This window comes from Melanotaenia boesemani, chromosome 3 (genome assembly GCF_017639745.1).
Source record: "Melanotaenia boesemani isolate fMelBoe1 chromosome 3, fMelBoe1.pri, whole genome shotgun sequence".
Classification (NCBI taxonomy): domain Eukaryota; kingdom Metazoa; phylum Chordata; class Actinopteri; order Atheriniformes; family Melanotaeniidae; genus Melanotaenia; species Melanotaenia boesemani.
In genome coordinates, this window is record NC_055684.1 from 3,576,889 (window position 1) to 3,591,608 (window position 14,720).

Consider the following 14,720-nt stretch of genomic DNA (forward strand, 5'->3'; position numbering starts at 1 on the left):
TAATTAGCTATTTTAATAGGAATTTAAAGGCCATCCTTATTGATCTGAGTAGTAGCAGTAAATCTCTCTACCCTTGAGCCACGTTTTTTATGAGTAAAAGTTTCCTGTCTGACTGACAGTGTTCGTTCCAGAAAAAACGTCCCCTGCAGAATGTGTGGAGTGTTTACATCCGTTGTGTTTACAATCAACCTCACCCTCGTGGTGGATCTTTCATCATAACCATCGCTCAGCCTGAGAACAGAATTACATATTTTCACACTCAAATATTGAAAGAATTTAAATTTAAAAAGTAAAAAAGGGAGACGCTTCTTAACTGTGTTTTGTGACAGCTCTTTTATTTTGACACATGAGTTACCTGTTTATCAGCTCCAGAGTTCGGCTCAGTTTCCAACTGCAAAGTTATTTCTGCGTACAAAATATCTGGAATAGTAGGAGCAAAAAATTCCCCAAATTTTCCTTTTTCTTACTAACATATGGCAGCTGAGTTACCACAAGTTAATAACTACATATACAACTACTGAGAATATTTACACTATTTCTGGCAGCAGGACAGAAAAGAAGAGACAGAAGTTACATTCAGACCGGGAACGTTTAAGTTTTTTACATGAGCTGATGATGCTGTGTTTAACACTTTCAATGACTGGATTTATTCACGAATATATAAAAACAAAATAAAGACTATAGAAGAAAAAGACTATAATAAAGTAAAATACAGTTAGATATTAAATAAGTTAATAACACTAAACAAATACAAATAGATAAAGATATAATGTAAAAATTAATACCTAAAGAGGAGTAATTAATTTGATAAAAAAAAACATTTTAAATAAAGACAGAAGGTTGTTTGTGACTTTGCAACAGCAGGTTTGGTGTGAAGGGGTTGATTAATTTAGTTTTATCATAGAGGATATATTCTTCTTTTCATCAGTGTTGAGCTGCAGCAGAAGTAAAAGCTTCTAAAAGTAAAACGTTACTGTCAGAAATCCGGTTACCAGATTTTATCTCTTTTCCTTCGAACCTCGCTGTCTGTGAAACCAGTGATAGAGGATGTCAACACAGCTAAACAAGTGCAAACACATCACAAAAACCTGTTTGTTTTACTTAGTGTTCCAACAGAAACATGAACAGATTGCTTTCAGTTTTACGAAGATGTGGCTAACGAACTAAAAGCTGATGTTTTACTCTGCTTCTGAGGCGCTGCTTTGCATCCAGCTGAGGACCCAGGCAGTGATGGAAAGCATCATGTGTCTGTTACTGGAGTTCTTACCAGCTCCGCTTGTTCCAGGGGCTGAAAGGAAACGCTGGGATGGGGAGTTAAAGGGCAGGTTATTGTTCTTATCAGAGTTTCACTAGCTTGTAAAAACAGAACAGGGATTCTGTCTGTCCAATCTGAAGATGCAACATTAGCTAATCAAGGAAAGGACAAAAGCGTTATGGTCCTTTATTGCCTGTTTTCATCCTCAAAGAACTAATTTTTTTCTTTTATGATGGGTAAAAACAGTGTTGAATAATTTAGAGGGAAATAAATCACCACAGAGAATTACAATTGTCAAGCTTTGTGTAAGCTGAATATATTTACAGCCATTGTCTTGTTTGAATCTGGGTTTTCTTTCTTTTTCTTTTACATCTGTGTGTGTACCAGTTGCCTTGGAAACACATATCAAACCTCTTCCTCTAAATTATTCAGAAAAAAGTCTCAGGGGTTTGATGAAAGAAAAAAAACAGTTTTTTTCTCAAACAGGGGAAGACATGTTTGGGCTCACTGTCAGAAAATTCTGTTAACTTGTGTTTTGTGTGTTTAAAGTGATGTGTGTGTAGAGAATACTTGAGACAGGAAGGGCATCATTCCTAAACTGCTGACTGTTTTTGTTTTGTTTATTCTCCCCCTGCTGCCGTGGATTGTATAGTTCTAGGTCACGTAAACAGTAAGTTCACTTTGCTGTTCTGTTGCTGGTTTTAGAGCGTTACTTCCAGCCACGTGTTCATGTGGCATCAGTCATGACTCCATAATACCAGCATCTCACCTCTAGCATCCATAACATTTACTTTTCCTTGACATGTGATCATCCTGTTCATGCTGTGTTTTTCGTTTTCCATTCCTCACTCCACATAAGCATGTAAGAGTAGAGGAGCGGTTTCACGTCAGAGTAAAACCAGTCTAACAAGCTGATTCACTTTCATGTCGGGGTGGGCGATCTGGCCAAAAAGTGCCTTTGAAAATGTTTAGAACTTGTTGATTTGGCAGCTTGGGAGATGAACATCTGCAGAGCGCCTATCAGAGCGCACAGTCAGCCGATGATGTTTCTTCTTTACTCAGAAAAAAAGAAAGATCATTAAAAGGATTAGAAGGATTCCAGACAATCGTTTCCTGCAGAGAAAAGTCGTGGGGCTTTATAAGATTAAAGCACACTGAAAGGGAACAGTAGACTAGCTTTCTATTACGCTGCAACATTTACAGAGGAGCATATCTTGGATCATGTAATGCTAAAGAAAAAAAAGCTCAGATTAAACCAACAAGAAACAAGAAGGACTGCATTGAATGCTAAATTACTTCAACTAATCAGCAAATGAAAGAAAAACCACTGAGAAGCTGAACAACAGCTTGAATGCAGTGGAGGAAACTTAAATCTTCTCTGACCTCTGCACAGTACGTTGCCATGTAAAGAATCAATTAAAGGATTAAAGCGAACGCTGAAACAGGATTCTCGTGAAAATGAACTCACACAGCTCGCATCAGCGGTAACCGTCAACATTAGGAGTCCACGCAGTCTGTGACGAGAGAAGCTCCCAACAGCGCCTCTTCCATCATGCTCATCCTGTGTCCACCGCGCCGCCTGCAAAATGATGCACACAGGCATGATGATCAGGCTGAGCCACAGTCAGTCGGGTTTGTGTTGCTGGGAAGTTCCCGCAGTTAGAGATTTGCTCATTGATGTGAATGAATTTGCCAGGACGCCCACCCTGAAGAAGTGTGTTTAACAAGTGTGATTTAATTGTCACTAGACTCATAAAACAATAGACGTAAGTACAGTGGTACCCAACCTGAAGATCAGGACCCTTCAGATGGTTTGTTTCTTGTTTTTTTTTTTCTTATTTATCCAACAGCATGTTTCATTTGGACCAGTCTAAAATTTAATGTAGTGTCCACAAACAACATGCTGAGGGTTGGTTTGGAACCACTGCTGCAGTTCGTGTGAGATACTTCTGAAAGACTGTTTTCATATGGAGGCATGTGTTGCATGTGTCATTTTCATGTTTGCCTGTTTGTTGCCCAGTTGAGCAGCTGCCCAGCATCACAGCTCAGCCCCCCAGCTCGCTCATCGCCTTCCCTTTTGAGGAGAGCTTCCCTGTGACGTGTGAAGCCAAAGGGAATCCCGAGCCAGAGTGAGTACTGCATCTTCCAACACTCCAGATAAGACAAAAAGACAACAGAGAGCTTATTAGCAGCCAAGCACGACACCAAATACAAACAGCAACAGTTCACCATCAGTGTGTTGGATTTGGGTGTTTTGGTGTAAATGAGGAGGGGGTGTGCTGCAGTTTCAGTGAAAGAGTTGACATTTCAATACTGGCTTTGTTTATGCAGATTCAGATGGACCAAGAATGGGCTGGAATTTGACCCCTTTCTAGACCCCCGTCTGATGAAAGAGGAGAATTCTGGGACCTTTGTGATACCTAATAAAGGGAACCTCACGGAGTACCAGGGAATCTACCGCTGTTACGCCTCAAACAAACTGGGGACCGCCATATCCAAGGAGATTGAGTTCATTGTGCCCAGTGAGTAACCTGTGTGCGTGTGTGTGTGTGTGTGTGTGTGTGTGAAAGAGAGAGGGCTGCTCTGTTACAGCACTTTGAAAGTGATTCAAAACCGGCAGCCCCTCTGCAACGACTGTACCGCTCCATTGTGAGTCATCTGATTGTATTAGAAGTGGCAGAGTGTCAGCGAGGCTCCTGCTCGCTCCGAAACCTCACAGCATCTCATCTCCAGCTCGGCTAGAAAGGCATTTAACGTGATGTAGCCCGTCCGTCATTTCCTCTGCAGCATTTTTCATTTTCTCCCCAAAGTGCACTTCAAAGAGGAAATTCTCAAAGAAAATACACACCACAGGGGACCTGCACTCAATTTGGCCAGGCTGCAGCTGCCCAGCAGTGGTGACAGGGCCTCGCGCCGTCAGGGCCAAGATGTCTGTTTTCCTTCTGCACGCCAACACTGAAGAAGAAAATGCCAGAAGGTTCAATCTGCTGAATGATACAGTACAGAGCTCAGAAAACGTGTGCTGAACCTTTACTTCAAGAAGGACTACACTGCCATCATCTGGAAGAGAGGAGAACTGCAAAACATATTATCGTCATTTATGTTTGACTTCTTTTTTTTATTGTATCCCTAGATGTTCCGAAATTTCCTAAAGAGACGATTGATCCTGTTGTGGTGGAGGAAGGGCAGCCTTTTGTGCTGAAGTGTGGCCCACCTGAAGGCATACCTCCTATGCAGATCTATTGGATGACTATCTGTAAGTAATGCCTTATTTACATGCTGTATTGGAGTAAATGTGAGTATAATTCGTATTTATTATTGACTCATGTTATGCAGTATTCATTAATATTTTGACAGCACAATATTGTGAGACTTTAAGCTTCTTATCTCCTGAATTAATCCCCTGAAACATCCCTGATCTGAATGTGTCAGCCATTACAAATTCCTACTGTGCAGACAAACACTTAACTGTAAATCCAATTTTAGAGCTTTGCTTTTCCTGAGGCAGTAAGTACAGCAGTCTGGCAAAATGTCAAAATCAGAGTTATTAATTAGTAGGTGTGTAATTATAATGTCCAGCTAAGACAAGCTGATACAGAAATATGGTCTGCGATGCTGTCAGATGTAAAAATAACTCCACTGTGTTTTCGTTCAGATCTCCAGCACATCGAACAGAACAAACGGGTGTCTACAGGCCTGGATGGAGATCTTTACTTCTCCCACGCGGTGGAGACAGACAGTGGGAGGGATTACTGCTGCTTCGCCGCCTTCCCCACCATAAGAACCATCGTTCAGAAGAGCGCCATGTCTGTCGTCGTTAAGAAAAGTGGGTGTTGATTCAGCTTCTCTTCAGTGTTTGCTTCTTGCGTGATGCCAACTTAAGATTGGCTTTCAGAGGACTGGTCACTTTTAACAAGTTCACTGACGTTCACAGCAGCACTTCAAAAGCCATCACACTCATCTTTTTTTCTTATGTTTCTTCCTGGTTTTAAAGTGTTGACATTGCTCTCAGTGATGTTTTTCATGATGCATCCACATTGTCCTCATGTTCAATGTGTCTTTTGTGTGTGTGTGTGTGTGTGCATGTGTCATCCACCTTCATGCCAGGAAAAAGTGACAGTCCTGAAAGTGGTAAGTGTGATGATTTGAAAGAGCATTTCTGTGCAGCTTTTACCAGCAGCACTCAGATTTCTATAACAGTATCTCATTCTCTGTGATTCTGTGTCAGCTAATGAAATTCTGCAGAGGAGACCTGCTCTTATGATGCCCCCTGGTGTCAGATCAGAGATACGGCTGGTCAAAGGAGAGGACTTGAAGCTGGAGTGCATTGCAGAAGGAATGTGAGCATGATCGTGCACTCTTATCAGAAATAATCAAAAACGTTTTCTGAACTGACTTCATTGTTAATCCAGTTTTGTGTGATGTAATAAACGTGCACTGTACTCCGTTTTAGACTCAGCATTTATTCCCTGTTTTTCAGTCCAACTCCAGATGTGGAGTGGGTGAAGATAGATCCTAAACTTCCCAGTAAGGCAAAGCAAGAGAATCATGGGAAACAGCTGATCATACCAGAAGCTGGACAGGACGATGGTGGAGAGTACATGTGCAAAGCAAAAAACTCTCTGGGAGAAACCAGGCATTACTTCACAGTGATAGTTGAAGGTAACAACAGTGCATTGTTTGTGTGTGTGTTTGAATCCTAATTAAAGTTTTTTAAAATGGTTTTTTTCTTTTTTTAAATAGCTACCATCATCTTTTTGATGGGGCCTGTTTTCTTCCCTTTCCTCATGTCCAAAATGACAAACCCCAAATCAACGGGGTGTGTATATTCTTGGTCTCAGTAGAAAGTGGAAGTGTGTGTTTACCACAGAAGTGTCCGAATTCAGATATGTGTTACTATAGGTGTGTTTTCATTACCCCTAGAACTGCACAAAACCTAAATATCTCAATAAAAAACTGGTAAAGAAAACACCTAAATTTTGAAAAACCTAACTAAAAAGTTTTTACACGCTCATGAGGTGGTTTTTCAGTGTATTGAAAACACTTTTTTAGCATTTACACGTCTCCAAACATGACGTAGGGGGTCATGTGACCAGTTCATTTTAAGTAAAGACGGCGTGGTATGAGTAGATAGACGAGGAGACGGAAATATTTTTACAAATAATAGAAAAAACATAACTGCAGTCTTTGATAGCAAACAGCAGTGAAATGCAGAGTTTTACAAAGAATGAGAAAGAATGAGAAATCTCCATCCTCCTCAAAGTGGAGTCTCGACATTTCATGAGAATAACTGCTAATGCGCCAAACACCATTCAATGAAACACGTGCAAATCACAACTGTACTTAGCTGAAATTTTAGAAATATCACATTAATTAAGTGAAAGACTGTAAATAGAAACACAGCTTTTTCTGCGTAGAAGAAAACCACATTGCTGTCAGTGAAAGCCAGATGATAGCAGCCCGATTCATTCAGGAATGAATAAAGTCATGTCTGATGAGGAATGTAGAAGGTAAAAAACTGAACGTTTTACACATGGTTTAACAGAGGTGTAATGCAGGTCCAGTAAATAAATCTAGAACCCACAAGCTGGTGATGGATGTCTCTATCATCATATTCATTCCAATTCACCTTAACCAGAAACACCATGAGGGTCCAGAAAGAAGAGAAGCCCAAGATAGTCTATGATAGGAAGAGACAATACTTCACTATAAACCTCCTTCATCTCCATGGAAACCAGCAGGACCTTCGTGGTTCATTTCAAACAAGGACAGAGTCATAGGAGAAACGTTAGCAGAGTTTTTAGAGCTGGAATCAAACTTTTCATCACAAACGGCAAAAGACATGATTTGTGATTCTGTCATGATATACATAAACATGATTTAAACATGTTTTTAGGTTGCCACTATTTGGCTGCTAGCTCATAGTTTTCATTTAACACCTTGTTTGTGTGGAGAAATTAGCCGAAGCTGTTCTCGGTTTTTTTGTTTAGGGTTTGAATTGTATTAGTAGTAGAGTCTTGGTAGAGTCTTTTAGCTGAGTTTCACTGCTTCCCGGTGTGTACAAACATCTTCTGTACTGCATGTATTGGATGCATTAGGTTATTAGATAGTAATAACGTGGCAGGATTCACAGGTATGTGATGCTTTAAAGTTCAGCGGTGGACGGACCTGATGTTTAAAATTGTTGCAGCAATCAGTAGTGAGATCAGACACGGAATTATCCGGGTGATTCGATTGGTTGGTGCTCGGGCTGGGCCATCAAACGATGGCAGAGATGGATTAAAATGAATTTTATGTCAGTCTGGGTGATAAGCATTGCACACTTTCAGTCGATCCACTGTTAGAGCAAACACACATGATCAATAGGAAAGGAGCAAGTCTTGCTGCAACCTGAGTGCTTTGGTTGCTAGACTTAAGCTTTTTTATGTTTTTTTTTCATTAAGGAAACACCGAGCAGAAACAGCAACTGCAGGCTGCAGAGAGAAAGGAGCTTGTCCTGTTGTGTAATGGAGTTGACTGCTTTCTCTGAAGTGAGCAGAGCAGCCTCACAGCTGACAAGAACATGACTGAAAAGAGACGTTATGTTGTTTATGTAAATACATAGAATTATAGCTTAAAGCAGCACCAACGCACAGCATTATTAAATACTTTATTGTGGTCAAGATGGAGATTGATCACCACAGAAACCATCATCAGGATTGCATTTTTGGCCCAGCCCCAGTTAGCACCTCTGCTGCTGCATGAAACAGTTAAGCTAGCAAATGAAGCAGCAGACCCGGAATTTCATGACGCCTGAAAAACAAATGACTGCAAATTGCTGTCAGATTAATTACAGAAATTCAAAGTGCAATATTAACCAGCCTTATTCGTATGGTTTTAACTTGTTAAATGGGAAACCAGTTACTTCAATGATTTAAGAATAGAAAGCTTGTCCCACGTCGAAGGGGCAGAGTGGCTCTGGATGCAATGAGTACCTGAGTAAGTACATTAAAAGTGTAGCTGAATGCGAGAAATTCCCACGATTACAATCAGATGACTGATCATTGAGAGATAATGAATAGAAGCGAAGGAAGGCAGATCCGTATGTTAAACTGGATCTACTGTCCGGCCTTTGGCCCTTCTTCCTGACCAGTGTTACGCTGGAAAGCTTTTGGGCATCAGGGGCAGCATTTTGTTTTTACAGATTTCAGATAAAGTTTCAACTGATGCTCATTTTGATCCAAAGTCGAACCTTCTTCTGCATATATGTGTCAGAAACTATTTACTTGTCGGAAGATGTCTGTGTAAGGAGAGGTATGAGTAAACTTGTATTCTTGATCCTTCTTTTGTCTCTTAAGCTCCTGTCTTTTTTCAGATTTACTGCAGGCTTTATGATTGTTCTCTTTGACTAGTGGTAGGACGAGGGTGGGTCTGTTTAACAGATTAGCACATCTGTCTCCTGAGTACAGAACCTGAGGAAGGCCTGAGGGCTGAAGTGTTGATCAGATTTAGTAAAATGAAACCATTAACACCTCAGTTTGTAGCAGGTGTCATAGTTTCATCAGGTATTTTGTAGATAAACTCAGTGTCCGCATCTTTGGATAGTTTTGTAATTCTCTGTGCTGAGATGAACATTTTATTTCAGCATGTGGAGGTGAATGTAAGATTTTCTTATAAGCAGAATCACTTAAAAGGAGCAGTGATAGAAAATTACAGATAATACCGGCATTGTGCCGGATGGTGAGACACGTAATGGATAGTAAGTGCAGCATTCATCTGTACTGAATAATACATGTTGAATTACTGTGATAGTATTCCCCTCTGCTAAGGCTCCTTTACTCTGACGCTCCACAGTGTGATAACATCCTGCTGACTGTGTGTTCCCAGAGCCTCCGGAGTGGCTGTCGGAGCCGGAGAGTCAGCTCAGTATGATCGGCTCAGATGTGGCCATCAAGTGTTCAGCCAGAGGGATCCCAGAGCCGAGCATAACGTGGAGGGTGAACGGCGTTCCTCTGCAGGGTCAGTCCAACCGCATCCCAAACCCTGGCTTCGCTAATTAATGATAAAAGACTGTCCGGATATCTGGACAGCTTATTTTTACACACAAAGAAAATGTTTTATTGTTTCTGTGGAACCTTGTTGCTTTGTCTTTGTGTACGTTTTGTTTTTGTTTCTGTTTTCAGAACAAAGCTGTTTGACTTTTTTAATTTTAGAACAAAACTATTTGCTTTGTCTAAGTGTTTCTTTTTTTGTGTTTTTACTTTATTTTGTTCTTTTTACTTATTTCTTCAATTGGAAAACAGCTGTTTTCCTTGAATTTTTGTACGTGTAGTTTCTAGTGGGGGGATTTTTTAATATCCCCTAAAACAAGTGGACAAAATATCAAAAAGTGGAAATGAAAGCAGCGAATTAAAGATGAAGGTCAAACACTCTAAATAAACTGAAGTAAGACAATCATTCTCAGTCATGGTGCCGTTCATGGTAGCGATTGTAGAGAAAGCAGCGTTTGCTCATGCTGTTTATTTAGTTAGTAAATATCCAGGGAGTCCGCTTTCAGACGCTTGGCTTGTTGGATTATGCTCTCCTCCTCAGGAGCTGTTCTCATGGATCCTCACACTAGGGGCCAGTAAAGTCTCTTGAACATATTTCCTCAGTGAAGAACTATAACAGGAAATTATTCCTCACGTACTTTATTGAAGCAGCCTCAAGCTTCTGTTTCTCAGGTGTTTCCTCATCATTCATGAAATGCTCTGCATGGCTCTGCAAGGATGTCGAGACTTCCAGAAACAAAGGTCTGAGGGTTTTTCTTTCTTTCTTCTTTTTTTAGTTATGCCTGAGATAACTAGTTTATTTGTAAAACTGCATTGTGAGAAATAAAAAACATGATTTTTTAAAAATTATTTTCCAGGCCAGAGGGATGATTTTAATGTTCCCTCTGATTCATATTGGGAGGATGTGGAAGGAATATAATGTACTTTTCACATTTAGTCAACAATGATTTGCATTACAGCTGCAAAGTCGACTTTTTAATGTGTTTACAGCATTTTCACCATCACTAGAAACAATAAAATATCAGAATATAGAGGCTAATTTTAATGATTGTGATTGAAATCAAAACACCGAGTTAGTTTCATAATGTAATCAATGTGCAGAAGAGGATCTGCAGAACTTCGAATTTATTCATCTTGGCCTCGTTTCCATTATTTTCAGTTAATTTAAATGTGACTAGTTCACAAGAAAAGAGTTCATTTCAAATCCAGACCAAGTTCATGGCAAGAGACATCATCCAGCCAATTTATCAGGTCCACCTTCCTAGTACCAAGTTGGACCCTTGTTTCCTTCAGCACTGCCTTAATTCTTGGTTTCAAAGATTGAAGCAGGTGGTGAAACCTTCCTCAGAGGTTTTCTCCATATCAACGTGACAGCATCACACTGTTGCTGCAGGTTTGTCGGCTGCATCCATGATGAGAATCTCCTGTTCCACCACATCCCAAAGCTGCTCAACTGGTCTGAGATCTGGTGGCTGTGGAGGCCGTTGGAGTCCAGTGAACTCATCGTCATGTTCTAGAAAGCAGGTGGAGATGATCTGAGCTTTGTGACATGGTGCATTATCCTGCTGGAAGTAGCATCAGAAGATGCTCCACTGTGGTCATAAAGGGATGGACATGGTCAGCAACAACACTCAGGTAGGCTGTGCTGGTTAAACCAGGACACGTTGGTACTAAGGGGCCCAAAGTGGACCAAGAAAATCTCCCCCCACCATTACACCACCAGCAGCTGAAGCGTTGATCCAAGGCAGGATGGATCCATGTTTTCATGATGTGTCCAGCAGATTCTGAGCTCAGCATCTGAATGTGGAGCTGAAATGGAGACTCATCAGACCAGCAACGTTTCTCCATCTTCTATTGTCCAGTGTTGGTGAGTGTGTGTGAATTGTAGCCTCAGTTTCCTGTTCTTAGCTGACACGAGGCACCCGGTGTGGTCTTCTGCTGCTGGAGCCCATCTGCTTCAAGGTTGGACTTGTTGTGTGTTCAGAGATGCTGTTCTGCAGATCTTGGTTGGAACCAGTGCTGATTGGACTTCCTGGTGTCTTTCTATCATCTCCAACCAGTCTTTTCATTCTCCTCTGACCTCTGACATCAACAAGACATGATGGTCCAGACCACTGCTGCTCGCTGGATATTTTCTCATCTTCAGACCATTCTCTGGAAACTCTAGAGATGGTTGTGTGTGAAACTCCCAGTAAATACTCAGAACAGCAACCATGCCATGTTTAAAGTTACTTTTTTCCCTTTCTTCTTCATTCTGATACTCAGCAAGTCGCTCAGCAGGTCGTCTTCACCATGTCTACGCGACTAAATATGTTGAGTTGCTGCCCTTTGATTGGCTGATTAGCTACTTGTGTTAACAAGCAGTTGAGCAGGTGGACCTGATAAAGGGAGGAGAAGAATTTCAAATTATTTTCAGGATGGAACAAGAAACCATGGAAGAGAAGCTGGAATTAGAAAAATATGTTGTCCCCTGCTAATTCTAAGCAGAAATCCTGCTGCAGGGTTTTTGATCATCGGGAGGCTTTTTAATCTAACTGTTTATAATTGGAGAAAGAGTCGGCGCTCTCAGGTTTTTTCAGCCATTTAAGCAGATGAAGCATTGCTTAATAATAAAAGGGGTTCACAGGAAGTTTAGTTATGTGTTTGTTACAGTTTTGGTTGCTGCAGAGAAATCATTTTATTTTTTTTATCTTTTCTCCTTCATGGATGAAAATATCACGAACACATCCAGATGTGTACAGCTGCCTTTGGTGTAGTCATCATCTGCAGAAAACAAGCTGCCTGTTTTAACTGTTTATGTTTGGTTCTTTACAGAGTCCCCAGCGGCCAACAGGAAGGTGTTCAGTGATACCATCATGTTGCATAATGCCAGACCTCTAGACAGTGCCGTCTATCAGTGTGAGGCCTCCAACAAACACGGAACCCTTCTGTCCAATGCAAACATCATGATTATTAGTAAGTATGGCAGCTTTTTTGGCTGTTAGCCACTGTTTCCATCACTCTGGTTTCACCTGCATGTTCTTCTAAAGTCCATTAACGTGATCTATGTAAAGCCTTTGTTTCACAGTGTTTGTGAGAACGTGTCAGACTTCGCAGGAAGTCATTTAGAGACTGCTGACTGATGTGTCAAGCTTGTGAGTTGGCGCCAATGCTGGCGTACGCCCATAAACCAAACGAGGAGCCCAGGGAAGGAGAGCTGCATGATTTCATTCAAGCTAGCAATTGTCCATGTAGAGCAACAAGCTCTGCTCTCTGCTATTTATATGCTAACAAGTTCGGCCTGCATCCCATCCAGATTTCACTGCATTAGACAAACATTTGCTGCTACACAAGTTCAGATAAAACACCAAATACAGAATGTTTCTTTCTCCCGCTCTGTGCAGATGTGGGGCGTTTGCACTTGGTGACACAGGAGTTAATAAAGCTGGACAGTCTCTGAATACCAAGTCCCAGATGCTGCCTCAATAAACAATTAGAGACAGACCATTTTAATGCAAGGCTTTGGCTGCAGCTGATAAGGGCCATGCGCTTGGCAGACTCATTACTCCATTGTTTTCTGCTTTGATTTCATTTGCACATTTCTGACAACCTGACAGCTGAGTCAGTTTTTTTTTTTTTTTGTTTTTTTTTTTTTCTTGTTACACAAAGGAGCCTTCAATTAACACGCAGGTGAGGCAACAATGCTGTCACCTAATTTAACCTGCTATAAACTGCATAATTCTGTTCCTGTGTTATCAGCCTTAAAAGGGTTGTTTTTGGCTTGAGAGAGCTGTTAAATATCCACATTCTGTTTTTCAAACCACCTCAGACTGATGATTGGATTCTGCTGCTTCTTTGCAGACCTGCAGCCTATGATTTTGACCAGTGATGGGGAGGGTTATTCTGCAGTGGAGGGGCAGGGAGTGATGATGCACTGCAAGGTCTTCAGCTCTCCTCCTTCCTTAATCACTTGGTAAGTTCACGCTTCCCTCCTAACTCCATACACCAGCAGAGAGCAGTAGATCTTAACTGGTTAATGCATTTTGTCCCGTTCTGCACAGACATCTGCCATTTCTCCAAAACTAGACAAAGTAACGCTATCACTGAACTTTGATCTTTTCAGCTGCTTCTGGTCTCGTCATTGCCTCCTTTGTGTCATTTTTAGGTTTTAAACAGCAGCTGTGTTCATGTTTAATTTTACCTCTGGCAGATTTACTTTAGATTTTAAAGGCTGTTTTTCTGAATATTTTCCAGGAGCAAAGACGACTCCTCTGAATCTATTACAGACATCAGGTTTAATATCCACGAAAATGGTTCGCTAGAGATCTCCAGCGTGCAGAAAGGCGACACGGGACAGTATACATGTTTAGCTAAAAACATAGAGGGATCATCTGCCATTGATGCCATGCTTTATGTAAAAGGTAAACACTTCTTTCAAAAAAAATACTGCAGCAGCTCAGACTCCTCACTGTAAAACTAACTCATCCTTTCTGTGGAAGATCCCACTAGAATAGTGGTGGCCCCAGAGGACCAGCAGATCCTAATAGGTACCGCAGTCCAGCTCTCGTGCATAGCAGAGTACGACAAGTCCTTCAGTAGCAACTTCGAGCTCCTGTGGGAAAAAGATGATGTGGTGATAACCCTCAACAATACAGAGAATTCGAGGTAGGTTGCTGCTGTTTTTCTTACGTCACTGTAGATTTAGTCCCAGCTGAAAAAATGATTTCATTGGTCAATATTCTGCCTCCATGTTTCTGTTCACAGATATTTAGTAGAAGACGGCATTCTTCACATTACCAACGTGAGCCACAGAGACAGGGGTGTGTATACATGCGTGGCAAAGACTCCAGTGGACCGAGACACGGCCTGGGCCTGGCTAGTGGTGTTAGGTGAGCTAACATTTTAGCACTACTTCTTCTCCAAGTCAGCAGCTCAGAGACCCCTAATACTAGAGCCATGCGCAACACATTCATGAAGGGATCAAAATGTCAGACCATGGCTTTATTTGTGCAGCAGCGTGTGTGACAACCACCCTTCCAATATAGTGCTGACATCTCAGACCAATACAGCGATTCAGCTGGTTCCGCATCCTCTGACTCTGGGGATGACCTGATTGAACATTTGTTCCTGTGGCCTTTTCTCACTGCAGAGATTGATACATCTGTTATTTCCTATTTATTTATTTTTTTCCAAGTCATTCTTCTTTGGTGATTTTCAGACGTCCCTGATCCACCTCACAGCTTGGTCCTGTCTGAGCACAAGAGCACAAGTGTGAAACTGGCGTGGATCCCTGGTGATGATCACAACAGCTCAATCACAGGTAAAAAAAAAAGAGCATCCATGTATGCAGGTGTGAACACAAACATTACTCAATGCATCAGTGCCCCCCTTCTGCTGTGATTTGGCTTCGTGCTGCACGTATAAAACATTTGTTTGATATCGTCTTGTACAAAATA

The 14,720-nt window shown here is 41.3% G+C and overlaps 1 protein-coding gene across 9 annotated transcripts in view; it reads left to right on the forward strand.

The window, feature by feature from the left end:
* Positions 1 to 14,720, forward strand: part of chl1b (cell adhesion molecule L1-like b) — a 76,487-nt gene that overhangs the window by 39,960 nt on the left and 21,807 nt on the right. For 6 of the 9 annotated variants that reach the window (XM_041981640.1, XM_041981639.1, XM_041981632.1 and 3 more), the window contains 15 exons: positions 1,908 to 1,925; positions 3,276 to 3,384; positions 3,587 to 3,777; positions 4,389 to 4,511; positions 4,911 to 5,081; positions 5,363 to 5,386; positions 5,484 to 5,595; positions 5,736 to 5,917; positions 9,122 to 9,253; positions 12,100 to 12,240; positions 13,126 to 13,237; positions 13,519 to 13,685; positions 13,764 to 13,929; positions 14,029 to 14,153; positions 14,483 to 14,584. In XM_041981640.1, the coding sequence (XP_041837574.1) occupies positions 1,908 to 1,925; positions 3,276 to 3,384; positions 3,587 to 3,777; positions 4,389 to 4,511; positions 4,911 to 5,081; positions 5,363 to 5,386; positions 5,484 to 5,595; positions 5,736 to 5,917; positions 9,122 to 9,253; positions 12,100 to 12,240; positions 13,126 to 13,237; positions 13,519 to 13,685; positions 13,764 to 13,929; positions 14,029 to 14,153; positions 14,483 to 14,584 (1,875 nt within the window). The remainder of the gene's footprint in view (positions 1 to 1,907; positions 1,926 to 3,275; positions 3,385 to 3,586; positions 3,778 to 4,388; positions 4,512 to 4,910; positions 5,082 to 5,362; positions 5,387 to 5,483; positions 5,596 to 5,735; positions 5,918 to 9,121; positions 9,254 to 12,099; positions 12,241 to 13,125; positions 13,238 to 13,518; positions 13,686 to 13,763; positions 13,930 to 14,028; positions 14,154 to 14,482; positions 14,585 to 14,720) is intronic. The other 3 variants (XM_041981637.1, XM_041981636.1, XM_041981638.1) reach the window with 3 other exon arrangements.